We start from the raw sequence: 13,106 nt of genomic DNA, 5'->3' as shown, positions 1-13,106 counted from the left end.
GTAATCCTATATATGATAATAAGAGTAAGTGAAGATGGCTAACCTAACTCTAGAATACAATACATAATATAATTTTACATAGGAGAGCAAACATTGCGAGGCACAGACACATGAAATGTGTACGGATGAGCCTCACTTTCTCTTTTTACTTCCACCCCCTCTGCTGCAATCATCTCCTCTGTATTCCTCTTCGTCATCAACGTCTACCCACCACAAGATCTTATTGTTGTTTGATTTATTAGCAATATAACCCAACTAGGGGTGGAGCCAGCATAGGCCCAGGGGGAGCCATGCACCCCCCCCCCCCCCCCCAATTAGTTTTAATTACAAATTTACCTATGATTTATAAAAAAAATTCAAAATGCCCCCCCTAAAATAATTTTTTTCCTATAAAGTGGCCATTAAATTTTATTACACATAGGCCAATAATTTATAAAAAAAAAGTGAAAAATACCCCCTGAAATAATTATTTACCATTGGGCCAATTAATTGTTATTGCAAATAGGCCTATAATTTATAAAATTTTACAAAAATGTCCACTAAAATAATTATTTTTAAAAAATATCTTTAGTTTTTCCTTTCTTTTCATTCTTACTCCTCCTATTCTTCTTCTTCTTCTTTATATTCTCTTAAAAAAAAGTTGCATTCCTTTATTCAAACTATTTTTTTTTTTTTTTTCCTCTTCAAACTTTGGTAATTAAATTTGTTGCTAAAAGGACTCTTAAGGTCGGTATTTTATGTTTCCATTTTTTAAAAATAATTATTTTTTAAATTATTAAATGTTATTATTCCACCATTATTACAGTTCTATTTTTTGACTTATTGTCTAACATCACTATTTGCTTGAAAAAAAATATAATTTATCATCTTTAATATGGCGTTCCCTGAAACAAATTCCTGACTCCGCCTCTGCACCCAACTCAACCCAGTGGACAGAGGAACTTCTAAAGAGAGAATCTATATAGAGAAAGAAATATGAGGTTCATATGGTTGCTATTTGGGCGTGTGATATCAACTGTTGGATCAAATCATTCCACGGTTAAGATTTGGAGGATTTTTTAATTTCGGGTTGGGTTCGGGCGAATTCGCCCGAACCCAACCCGAATTTAATCGGTTTTAGAAGAGCCCAGCCTGATTTTCGGACCGAATTATGATTTAATAAGCCCAATCCAAAAAAATTCGGATTGGGCTGGGTTGCCCAGTTGCAACCCTGCACCCAACGCCACATAATTCATACCTTTTCTCTCGCATTCTAATAAAGTCGAACCAGAAAATGCAGAAGCGAGAATGTGACCGCGAGGGTTTAGGTTGAAGGTTGAGTGAAGAACGAGGTAAGGCATGTTCACTCTCTCTCTCTCTTTTCACGCTGGTTCCTAGGGTTTCTTTCCATCTCTTCTCTTCCACTCGATATACACATATATTATGTTTGATTCTATGATTATGTGTGTGTTTTGTTTCATGGTTTCTTTTAACAGTATCCCTAATACCCGTACTCTTCATCACTCTGCTCTCATCTCGTTCCTTTCACACCTTCTGTTCGTGTTCGAATCTGAAGTATGATCCCTCTTTCTATCTACACATTTATACACATAAATATAGATTTTATTAATGTATCTATAATTGTGTGGCAACATTTGTTTTTTCATTAGAGATATGGTGGTGATGATACGCCTTTAATAAGCATGATAGTTTGTATATTTGTTGACTTTTAAGTAGGAGGAGAAAAAAGAAGACCGTATGACCCTAACAGGTAGTGGAAGTATTTTGGGGTTTTGCACATACTAGTATTTTTGAACTTGGACAGTTGACTGCTTTTTTTGCACAGCTAACTTGGAATCTAACATTTGTATAGTGGATATATTTCTGTAATGTGGGTGAATTGTAGTAGTGACAGGTCTTAACTTGAATGCCCATTGTGTATTTTTTTTTTTAATGTGGGTGACTTAAGTACGTCCCTATTCTAAACAATTATATTAGGTTATTCTATAATGAAAGATATCACTTTACTTCTATGTAATGTGGGTCACTTTACTGCCATAAATTCTAAACAATTATATTAGGTTATTCTATAGTGAAAGATATCACTTTACTTCTATGTAATGTGGGTCACTTTACTGCCATAATGTGGGTGACTTAAATATGTCACTATTCTAAACAATTATATTAGTTTATTCTGTAATGAAAGATATCACTTTACTTCTATGTAATATGGGTCACTTTTGTCATTAAAGATCACATATGATCTCCCATTACAATATTGTTATTGAATTGAACTGAAATGCAGAAATACAACTGTGACACTACTATCATTACAAAATGGTCATTACAATCATCACATTCATATCATTAAAAAATGTCCCTAAACATCTTCTGTGAGAGAGATTTAGTTGGATACTTTGAGAGAGAGAATACAAGGGAGATACTAACGAAGCTCTTTGTATGGCAGAGAGACTGTGTTGAGGGAGGGGAGAGTTCGTAGAGAGAAAAAGAGTGATAAGGAGAGAGAAAGCACTTTTTTAAAGTGTTGCAGCTAGGGGTACTTTGGTCCATTTAATAATGGCATAATTGGTGATTTCATTTCATTGATAAGGTTAATTTGTAAATGTATGTAGATGAGGGTAGTTTGGACATCTATATTTTCAGTTTGACTTGACTTTAAAAGTAGGGGAGGTGAGGGTTAAGTCAAACAAACCTCGGGGAGGTTGACCATGATACTTTGAAAAGTTTAATACGAGTGTAATAAAAGGAAACCATAGGGTAGGTCAGACTAATATTTTTTTTTTGATAAGTAGGGTAAGTCATACTAATTTATCCTTAAATAAATGAAAAAAAAATCAACCAGCGTTTTGGCAACGTGGCATTGGTAAACTCATTTTGGGAGCACATGCTTTCACGTTCTCTAGAGTGATCAATCGATGATCATACTTTCCCGCATTCCTTTGAAATTTATATTCTCAAAAGTTTGGGAGGCATTTTTATCTAATTTGCTTGGATTTGAAGTATTCAATGGCTGTTCTCAATCACAATAAGTTTTTCTCTCTGGACACACATAATTAGAAGATTCAGAACTCATCATACTTTCTTTCTCTATATAAACAGATAGTGATCATATATTGATCTGCTATATCACCTTAATTCGTGAAATTTTAGAACATAAAAGTTCAATTAAATCAATTTTTTGCATTTTACAATTGTTGTCAACAGATTTAGGCTATTTGGATTTATTGCGTGAGCTTTGAAGCAATTAGTTCTCCAGGTACACGTCAAAAGCACGTAATTCCACAGTGTTTTTTGGAGGTTTCAATGTTGATTGAAAAAATTGATTGGAAAAAGTTTGATCATACATTCATATATGTCTGTGTGTGTGTGTTTATATATATTGAGGCTCAGCATTTGGACATATCCTATATCGAGCTGATTATTTTGAGTTGATTCTTATTTTTAAGCATAGCTATATCCCTCTTCTATTAGACTGTAATTGTTAAAATTTTAGAACTTGAAGGTTCAATTAAATGGAGTTTTTGCATTTTGTAATTGTTTTGGACAGGTCTAGGCGATTTCGATAGCAATTAGTTCTCAAGATACATGTCAAAACAGGTAATTTCTGTGTGTGTGTGTTTAGTTTGGAGGTTTCAGTGGGAAAAAAATTGATTGAACTTGAGCTTTTGTTCCAACATGCTATATTAATTGTTTAGGATTAGATGGACTATCGATGGAGATGGTCTTTACCCTACTATTCCTAGTCTTACTCTTGGTCTTCCTGTCACTCTCTGCCAAGTGATATTTTCAGATGTAATGGCTATATTAGCAGTAGGGATCACTTCAGTACTAGGCTTTTGCGTAGTGAATCTAGAGATTGCTGATCGAAGATCGAGTGGCAAAGGCGAAGAGCCAATCTCCAATCATGAAAGACAAAAATTGATTGCCAATTGAATATGAAGGGGCAATGGCAAAGAGCCGTACACCAATCATCAAAAACAAAATTCTTCTAGGCATAAAGATTGCCTATCAAAAAGCAAATGGCAATGGCAATAGCCAAATATTGAAGAATATGCAAGTTTGTTTTTAAATGAAAAAAAAGAAGTGAAAAATAAAATAAAATAAGTGCAGGAATAGAAAAGAGAAAGCACTGGAGGAACATGAAAATTTGCAGGGGTATCAAATATTAAGTAATGCATTCGTCCCAAAAATAAAACCCTTTTACCATGGAATAGGTAATAAGATTGGTTTGTATCTCTAAGTAACTGCAGATGAATTTGAAAAATCTATCTACACAGCTCTCGCAGTCATATCAAAATTCCTTCATTTATAAGGCCTTCGTTAGAGGAATTTTATTGGAAGGAATTCATAAGAAAAATACTTTTGTCGAGCACATTTCTTAAATTTACTTTAACTTAAGGCCTCGTAACGGTCCTATATAGAGCGATTAGTAACGGTCCTCCTCCATGTATAAAAGAAATGATAAGCATAGGAAGCAGCTGAAAAATTTGTCAGAGAAGAAAAAAATCTCCCCATTGCTGAGAAGGTAGGGAATTATATTGATCGTCTTTGGAGTTTTGTTTGGCTGCAACTAGTCAACGGAATTTCTTGCACCTACAAATGTAAACCCCAGTTCTGTTTGGCTGTAACTAGTCAATGGAATTTCTTGCACCTACAAATGTAAACCCGAAACCTTTTAAATCTTCAACTTGTATATCAACAAGACGTTAAAATTTTTGCAGCTTAAAAGTTGATGGAATACCCCCTGTTCTTTACCACATTAAAATCTCTTATAATCAGCCGTTGCTGCATTTTGCAGATAATCTAAGCTAATACCAAAGCACTTTCCTGTTCCCCTGATTCCTGAACATTGAACCCATCTATAAAGGAAGCAATAACATATATTACTTTATTTTTTTTGATAAGTAAAGATTGTATAAAAAGCGTTCAAAAGGGGAACACATCCCTCAAAAGCTACACAAGTCCAAATAGGGCCTCCAATCCCTCAAAGATTCCAAAAAATCTATAAGCTCCTCCAAGGAATTACAATATCTCCGTAGAACCCAACAAAAATGAGTATTAATAATAGAAAACTTTAACGTCCCAATTGGATTCTCCTTTCCTTCGAAGTATCTCCTATTTCTTTCTAGCCATAAGCACAACCAGACACAAAAAGGTGTAACCCTCCAGAGATCACGAACTTCGGCCCCCATTGTACAACATCTCCAAGCCCCAATCAAGTCTCTAGAAGATCTGGGCAGAGCCCGCTGAACCCCAAACAAACCCAACATTAGCATCCTGCAATCTTGTTCCATAGGACAAGATTAGCTTGCGCACAAGATCTTATGAAGCACCAATTGACCACAATCTGAATCTCATAGAGGCTAGCTTGCGCACAAGATCTTACTTCCAAGTGCTAGGCATTTGGGTCCCATCAAGCCTAGACATTTTAAACTCTGAAGGAATGCTGTGTTTTACAATTCCAGAAGGCAAAACAATTTTAAGTACTTCCTTAAATTTCCTCAACTAACTTCTATTTCGACCAAACATAGAATAACAAGTTTCTTTTGATTTCAATTTATTTTAGGAGGTTCTTTAGCCCTCTTATGTTCCCACATGATATATCAGATTAGATGCTAATTGTCTTTACCCTATCATATGGAGATTGTCTTTACCCTATTGTTCTTAGTCATACTACTGTATGGATATGGTCTTGACCCTAGTGTTCTCAGTCATACTACTGTATGGAGATGGTTTTTACCTTACTGTTCCCAGTCATACTCTTGGGCTTCTTGTCTTTCTCTGCCAAGTGATATTTTCAGATGTATTGGCTATATTAGAAATAGGGATCACTTCAGTACTAGGCTTCTTTGGTTTGTACTATTGTGTTAGTCATGGTGCGGCGAGTAGTGAAAGTAGGTTCATGCGCTGGATTTGTGTCTTCCTCTAGAGACTTACCAGGCTGTTTATCATGGCAAGGGTAATCATAAAGCTTAAGGAAGCATTATAGTTGGTGTTCTTAGTCCATTATCGGTATGTTTGGACACATCTATTGGGTGTGTGTTATGTGTTTAGGAGTGTTCATAGTGTGGTGTCGAAAAAAATTTCCAACACAAAATGGCACCGTCATCCATGCATTCTAGGTTCTCATTGGTACCAAGCCGTACTGTAAGGGTAGCAAAACCTGTTAGAGGACCCTCAATCAATGTGGATGGTGCTTCTGTTGGGAGAGGTGTGTTGATCTTGTTCATGCTTGGTGGGAAAGTTTAATAGAGGTTGGTGACAAGTCCCAAATTGTAGAATGGGCCTCTCGTTCTTGGCAAATCTCCCGTGGAGTGGAAGTGTTGCCCTTACCTGATTCATTGTTTTTGTTTCATCTTCCATCACATGTTGAAGCAGAGCGAGTGTTGCGAGAAGGGCGACATGATTGGGGTGGTGAGACAGCAAAGGGATTGAAAGGGGAGGAATTTCAAAGATGGAAATCTGATTGGGTGTTATTGAGGGCGCCGGTGTTGAAAGGAAGAAGAAGTGACTTGTATGCACCAGGAGCGAGTGGTAGATTGGGGAAGGGAAAGGGGACACGTGGAGGCCATAGCAGGCCTTATCCGGATGGTGGGGCTACAGCTGGCCAAGGTGATAAGGGTTTGAATTTCAAACAACTAACATGTGCTCCACCAGTTAGTTGTCACTCACGTGACAAGGCATCCTTTCTTCCTTGGGCTGTGCCTAAGATGAACAGTTCCTCTTTTGATGCGGGTAAGGTATTTAGGCCTAGGAAGGTGTTGGGCTCTCGGGCAGTCTCAAGTGGCCAGATCCACTTTCAACCCACATTTGATAGGCACCAAGGGAGCCATGATTTTGGGTTGGGCCAGATTGGCAAAGGGTTGGGCTCCCACTTTAACAGCCCCAGACTTCGATTGGAAGCCCAAGGCTCGGCCTAAGCCTGGTTGGCAGTGTAGTGGTCTTGTTCCTCGCAGTTTGGGTGATTCCTATGTTTGGCCAGCCCTTTACAACTCTTTTGGGCCAATTTAGTCTGATAGGGAGCCTGGTTCTCAGTCATTTGTGGCACAATTGGGCAGCCCACTTCATTCAGTTTCTGTCATAGTGAAGACCAGGTCGTCGAAAGGGTTGAAAGCTTCATCAGACAAGCCTGGTCTTGTTGATGCTCAGAAATGGCACCGACCTTAGGTGATTGCTCTCGCCCTAAAAGCTGAAGGTGGTCTGAGCTTAAAAAAGAAAAATGGGTGAAACCCACGAGCCCTGACCTTGGCCCTGGTATGTCTTATGGTCCGATCTCACATACTTCATCTCTTTCTACTCCTACTCCTTGTGGGGCGTTGAGGAGTGTGGATGGGGAGGTGGATGGGTGTCGTATATCGGAGCACCATTGTTAGTCATTGGTCTCTAAGAAAGATCTGTTGGAGGATCAGAGGACGAAAGTGGGGAGTTTTCTTATTATTCTGGGAATTTCAGGGCCCTTACATGCTATGATTCCTGTGCTGATTCTGTTAAGGATCTGTGGTTGAAGATTTTAACTAGCGAAGATGGAAGCTTTATTTTGTGTTGTGGGGTGAGGGATTCAATTGCTGATTGATAAAGGTATGATGGAGGCCCTGCGAGCCAACTAGAAACTTCACCGTGTTGGACTCTCCGAGCAATCAGAAACGGCAAAGGGATGGGAAGAAGGCGAAACTTTGCAAGACAGTAGGCTGTGCAGGTCTTCTGAAGGGGAAAAGGAGATTTTGCTGGCCGACTCCTGTCTTAACAGAAACATATGATTGTGCTTCTGTTCTGGACCTCCCAGCTTGGGTGTGGGAGGACAGTGGTAACGTTGGGATTGATACTCCATTGGCAACGATTAGGAATTTGTAGCAAGCCATTCAGCTGGATGGGAAGAATGGAAATTGGTTTATGGAGTGTATAGAAGTGGCTGGAAATTTATTGGGGATGTCGTATGTAGGGGAAGACAGGCGGTCCATGAGATGTTTCAAGTGATTGACAATAAGTGGGCTACATCAAGCATAAGAAGAGTCCTTGTTGGAAGAGGGAGAGGGAGCTTTGAAATCTGATTTCTTATGTGAATTATAAAGGGGGGAGGGAGGCAGCGGCGGAAGAAGAGATTGTGTGCCAATAAAGCTAAAAATTGTGTCGTGGAATGTTCGGGGTTTGAATGACCTGAACAAGAGGAAGGTGGTGAAAGCTTTGTTACATAAATGGGGGGCATGTGTTGTGTGTTTGCAAGAATCCAAATTGGCTAACTCTACTGATATAGTGTTGAAGTCTTGAAGAGCCTGTGGGGTAATAGATTTGTTGATTGGGAAGTGATCGATGCGGTTGGGACTTTGGGAGTTATTGTGGTTCGTTGGGATAAAAGATGGGTGTCAAAGATTGAAATGTGGAAAGGGCGGTCTTCCATCTCGTTCTCATTGGAGAAAGATTGCTCTTGGTGGTTTTTTTTTTTTTTTTGGGGTGTGTGGGCCAGTTTGGAATGTGGAGAGGAGGGGGTTATGGGAGGAGTTGGTGATTGCTAGGAATCAATGGGCAATTTCGTGATGTGTGGGAGGGGATTTTAATGTCATTAGAGGGCCTAGGGCCTAGGGCCTCTGGTTGGGACCCCCTTGAATTATGATTGAGTTCTACTAGAGGGAGATGGACTCCGGCTATGATCGAGTTCTCGGATGTCTCTGATTCTTATCATCTTATTGATCTTTGATTGGAAGGAGGGCTGTTTAGTTGGTCCTGTGGTTGGGACTCCCCTGCTTGGATAGATTTTTGGTGTCTGGAGTTTTGGAAGAGAAGTTCCCTGATTTATCTTAGATCCCAAGTGACTTTGGCCTGAGCGGTCTCGGATCACATTCCTATCTTGTTGGACTGTGGAGGGGTGAGTAGAGGGAGAGCTCCTTTTCGGTTTGAGAAAATGTGGCTCCGAGTTGAGGATCTTAAAGAGAGAGTTTGCACATGGTGGTCTAGCAATGAGTAGAGGGCAGCCTAAATTTCCAACTCGCTTTAAAAATCAGATTGTTAAAGGGGGACATCAAGGCATGGAATAAGGATGTGTTTGGCAAACTAGAATGACGCAAGAATAGAATCCTTTCTGAAATTTCTGAGTTGGATAGAAAAGAGGGGGGTGGCGTTAAGTGATGTGGAGGCGCGTAGGAGGGAGGAGTGCAAATCTAAATTTGGGGATGTTGTGGAGACCGCTCATTGGTGCTCATTGCTTGATGGGCTTGAGTTTACGGGGATCACAGACTTATGGATTGGCTTGAGAGGACCTTTGGGGAAGAGGAGGTCTTGGAGGCTTTGAGGAGCTGCAATGGAGACAAAGGTCCAGGGCTGGATGGGTCCACTTTGGCGTCTTTCTGACAACATACATTTATTATATTTATCTCTTTTTGTAGGCATCAATAAGCATATATATTAGTAATTATATAATTAAAAACATAATATATATTATTATTCTACGGTTCCTGTTCCTAGTAGTTCTGGTTCCAGAGTCTGGCTCTGGAACCGGAACCGACGGTTCCTAGAAATTAGAATTGGAACCGTTAGGAATTGGAACTGAAGCACCGGTTCCGGATCGTAACGGTTCCATCGGTTCTTTGTGCACCCCTAATACTTTCTTCACAGGGATGGCTAGAACCTTTGAGAAAATTTTATAAACAGCCCTACCTAACAAGGCCAGTAGGCCTAAAGTCCTTTGCTTCCACTACTCTACCCTTCTTGGGGGCAAGGGTGATGAAAGAGGCATTAAGGCTTTTCTCAAAGTGCCCGTCTGAATGGAAAGCACTAAGAGCTCCCATTACCTATGCCTTCACCGCCTCCCAATTCGTGTTTTTGTATAATCAGAAGGTGGGGGGTAAGGGTATGGATGAGATGGTGTGGTTGGGTAGTCGTAAAGGGACCTTTGAGGTTAAGGCTTTCTACCAAAGTTTGGCAGAGTCCGCTGGCTCTTCATTCCCTTGGAGGGCCATTTGGAGCACGAAAGACCCCTTGAAGGTGGCCTTTTTCATTTGGTTAGTTGCTCTCGGAAGCATTCTTACCAACGACAACCTTCGAATGCGGCGTCAAATTGTTATCAACTAGTGTTGCATGCGTAAGGAGTCGGGGAAATCAGTGAACCACCTCCTCCTCCATTGCCAAGTGGCAAGGGATGTGTGGTCTATGTTCTTGGTTATCTTTGGTATGAGTTGTGTGTCACCCGCTTCTACAGTTGACATGTTGGAGGCTCGGAGAGCCAAGCCAGGGATGCGTGGAGGGCCACCCCCCTTTGTTTATTGTGGGGTTTGTGGCTCGAGAGGAATTTGAGGTCTTTTGAAGGAGAGGAATCTCTTGTTTGGTCTGTCAAATACAATTTATTGACTTTATTTTTGTTGGGTTCATGGGTCTAATTGTATATCATCTTTTGGGGTTTGTGGATAGCTTGAAATTATAGTGGTGCCTAGGGTGTCTTTTGTTGTTTCTGGGAGCACTCCCCTTTTGAGCATTTTTTTTTAATGAAATCTTACTTATCAGGAAAAAAAAAAAAAAAAAAAAAAAAAAAAAAAAAAAAAAAAAAAAAGAATCTCCTTCCACCTTGTGTTATTTGAAATATATACATACAAGACCGTTAAATCATTCTTAAAAGATAAACCTATGTCACTTCTTCTAACATAAACCCGTTCATTTCAAATCCTTCAATTCAAAAGCAACTTAAAAGTATTATAAAAATGATGTGTATTGTGAGGGGGAAAAAAAAAGAGCGAACACCTTGTTTGATTCAGTTCTGTCAAAACAATTCTAAAGAACTTTATAAAAACAAAAAAATCAAAGAACTTAGATTTCATTTCAAATCCTTCAATTCAAAAGCAACTTAAAAGTATTATAAAAATGATGTGTATTGTGAGAGGGAAAAAAAAAAGAGCAAACACCCTGTTTGATTCAGTTCTGTCAAAACAATTCTAAAGAACTTTATAAAAACAAAAAAATCAAAGAACTTAAAGTTATTTGAAATTTGATCCTTTTTCATTCTGTTCTCATAAAATTGTATTAGAAAACTATCATAAAATTTTGAACTGTCTTGCGTTTTTCCATTCTCTACGAACAGATTACTACTCTTAAATAGCTAGTATCCTTTTTCACCTCTCAAATCTACTTTGAATCCTTCCTAGCTATGTCACATTTAGTCTCTTTATATTTTTCTCTAATGCCAGAAGAAAAATTAGGAGTTGTGCTCGGTTGACACAGCCATCCTGCTTCACATCTTCTCAACATCTCAGTGCGAGTTGCACTTATCAGTTGGAAGCAAGCAACAAGACTACAAGCCTAAGGGAAGGGGTAGAAACAGAGAAAGGGGATGAGTAAGAATGAGGGAACAAGCATGATACAATTCAAAAAGCTAAATAAGTACAATACAATGGACACATGCATAATAGAAGCACATAACTCAATCTGAACAAGCATGGTTCTTGAAGTGCAAATAATAGACAACTTAGACAATCTTCCACTGTTACACAAAAAAAAAAAAAAAGCAAGCATGGTTCTTGAAGTGCAAATAATAGACAACTTAGACAATCTTCCACTGTTACAAAAAAAAAAAAAAAAAAAAAAAAAAAAAAAAAAAAAATCATTACTGATATAACCAATACATGCTAAATTTTAGCTTGTGCAATTCCTTTGCATCATTTGAGTTACTGAAAAGTGGGCTACTGAAAATTAACAAGGAAGCATATATTCTTGTTTCCTAAAATAAAGAAAAAGATATTCGTTGGATTTTGCAAAATTTGTTCATCGCCCATTCTAAATTTCTTCCCTTAGATAGTAGGTAACGGGACATATATTCTTCATACTCTTGCTCCCATCTAGTTTTCTTTGATTCTGATTTGCATGGTTTAATTATTAAAACAATGTAATGGAAAACAAAGTTTTTTGATGAAAACATTTTAGAGAACTTTAAAAACATAAGATCTGTCTAAAGTAGTTCTAATCTTTCAAGCTTGGATGGTAGGTAGCATTTATTCATATTTGTTTAGTTCCATCAAAACTTGGTTGCTAATCTTTCAAGCTTTTATATCTTGTATTCTTGTTTAATTTGGACATCCAAATTTGTGTTGATAGGTCTTATCAGAATGTCTCTTCTTCTCGATGAATTGATCCCAAGAGTTGCACAGCTGAAACAAGAGAAAAAACAGCTCGAAGAAATTCGTAATGATGTTGAAGAAAGAAGAAAGAGGATGGAAGAATGTCAAAATAAAATTAAAGAGGTAAAAATTGAATCAGAAAATAGAAAGCAAAGGCGACAAGAAATAAATGAAGAGACGAAAAATTTAGCTGGAAAATTGGTAGAAATGAAAGCGGGATACACAGAAATGATGGATAGTAAAGCTGATCCGCGGACCAGGTATGTTGAATTGCTGGAAGAGTTAAGGAGGTTGGCTAACGGTATAAAATCTGGGATAGATGTTACAACGAAAGAACAGGTGGATACCGTGAAAGACTTGGAAGAATTGACCGGCGTTCAGATCACAGTGAATATCACCCCTAAAAAGTATGACGAACTCAGAATTCATATGAACGGGATGATTGTCAATGTAATGAGCAAAGAAGTTGTTCAAGCAAAAAGGAAGCCTAAAGAAGGGGTTGAGCCAGAGCCAGAGCCAGAGCCTAATGAAGGGGTTGAGCCAGAAAGCTCTGCAGAGCGGTCAAAGGACTAGATTTGAACTGATTTTTCAATCGTTGAGACTGTTTCTACATGTTTGGACCGTAGCAAATCCTTCCCTTTCTTGATTTTCTTTAGATTTCGTATATGTTATCTCCCTGTTTTTTCCATGGATGGATTGAGTAAATTCACCTAACTTCTACAAACATTGTTGTTTTAATTTGGAATGTTTTAATTTGGAATCAAACAATGTTGGTCGTGTTTTAATTAATGAGTGATGTTTCGATTATATATGGAAGGAAGTCTTGCAAAAGTAACAGGTTTAAGTACTAAGACACCTAATAGCTTATGTTTGGGAACACTTTGGATTTAAAATTAGAGGAAGGTTTAATTACAAGACACTTATTAGCCTTATGTTTGGAAACAATGAATTGGCACTTTGGATTTGAAATTAGAAGAATTTTAGTTGAAATTTTAAATTAAATTTTATTTT

At 38.3% G+C, this 13,106-nt stretch overlaps 1 protein-coding gene across 9 annotated transcripts; it reads left to right on the top strand.

The window, feature by feature from the left end:
* The first annotated feature begins 1,229 nt into the window (after window positions 1-1,229).
* Window positions 1,230-12,904, top strand: LOC132294939 (eukaryotic translation initiation factor 5B-like). 9 transcript variants are annotated; one of them, XM_059792979.1, is made up of 4 exons: window positions 1,230-1,331; window positions 1,476-1,554; window positions 3,205-3,256; window positions 12,073-12,904. In XM_059792979.1, the coding sequence occupies exon 4, from the start codon at window positions 12,084-12,086 to the stop codon at window positions 12,666-12,668; it is 585 nt and encodes a 194-aa protein (XP_059648962.1). In that variant the 5' UTR covers window positions 1,230-1,331; window positions 1,476-1,554; window positions 3,205-3,256; window positions 12,073-12,083; the 3' UTR covers window positions 12,669-12,904. The 9 variants fall into 9 exon arrangements, with proteins under 9 accessions (XP_059648962.1, XP_059648965.1, XP_059648963.1 ...); XM_059792974.1 differs by lacking the exon at window positions 1,476-1,554 and adding an exon at window positions 3,548-3,597 and having other exon boundaries at window positions 1,234-1,331; XM_059792973.1 differs by lacking the exon at window positions 3,205-3,256 and adding an exon at window positions 3,548-3,597 and having other exon boundaries at window positions 1,234-1,331.
* Window positions 12,905-13,106: the final 202 nt, after the last annotated feature.

Source organism: Cornus florida, unplaced genomic scaffold (genome assembly GCF_030987335.1).
Source record: "Cornus florida cultivar Cherokee Brave unplaced genomic scaffold, ASM3098733v1 CherokeeBrave_3.0.0_Hap2_Chr02, whole genome shotgun sequence".
Lineage (NCBI taxonomy): Eukaryota > Viridiplantae > Streptophyta > Magnoliopsida > Cornales > Cornaceae > Cornus > Cornus florida.
This window is presented reverse-complemented; position numbering and strand designations above follow the sequence as displayed.

Coding starts and splice junctions, on each gene's coding strand:
- LOC132294939 (XM_059792981.1), top strand. CDS start 12,084: ATGTCTCTTCTTCTCGATGAATTGATCCCAAGAGTTGCACAGCTGAAA.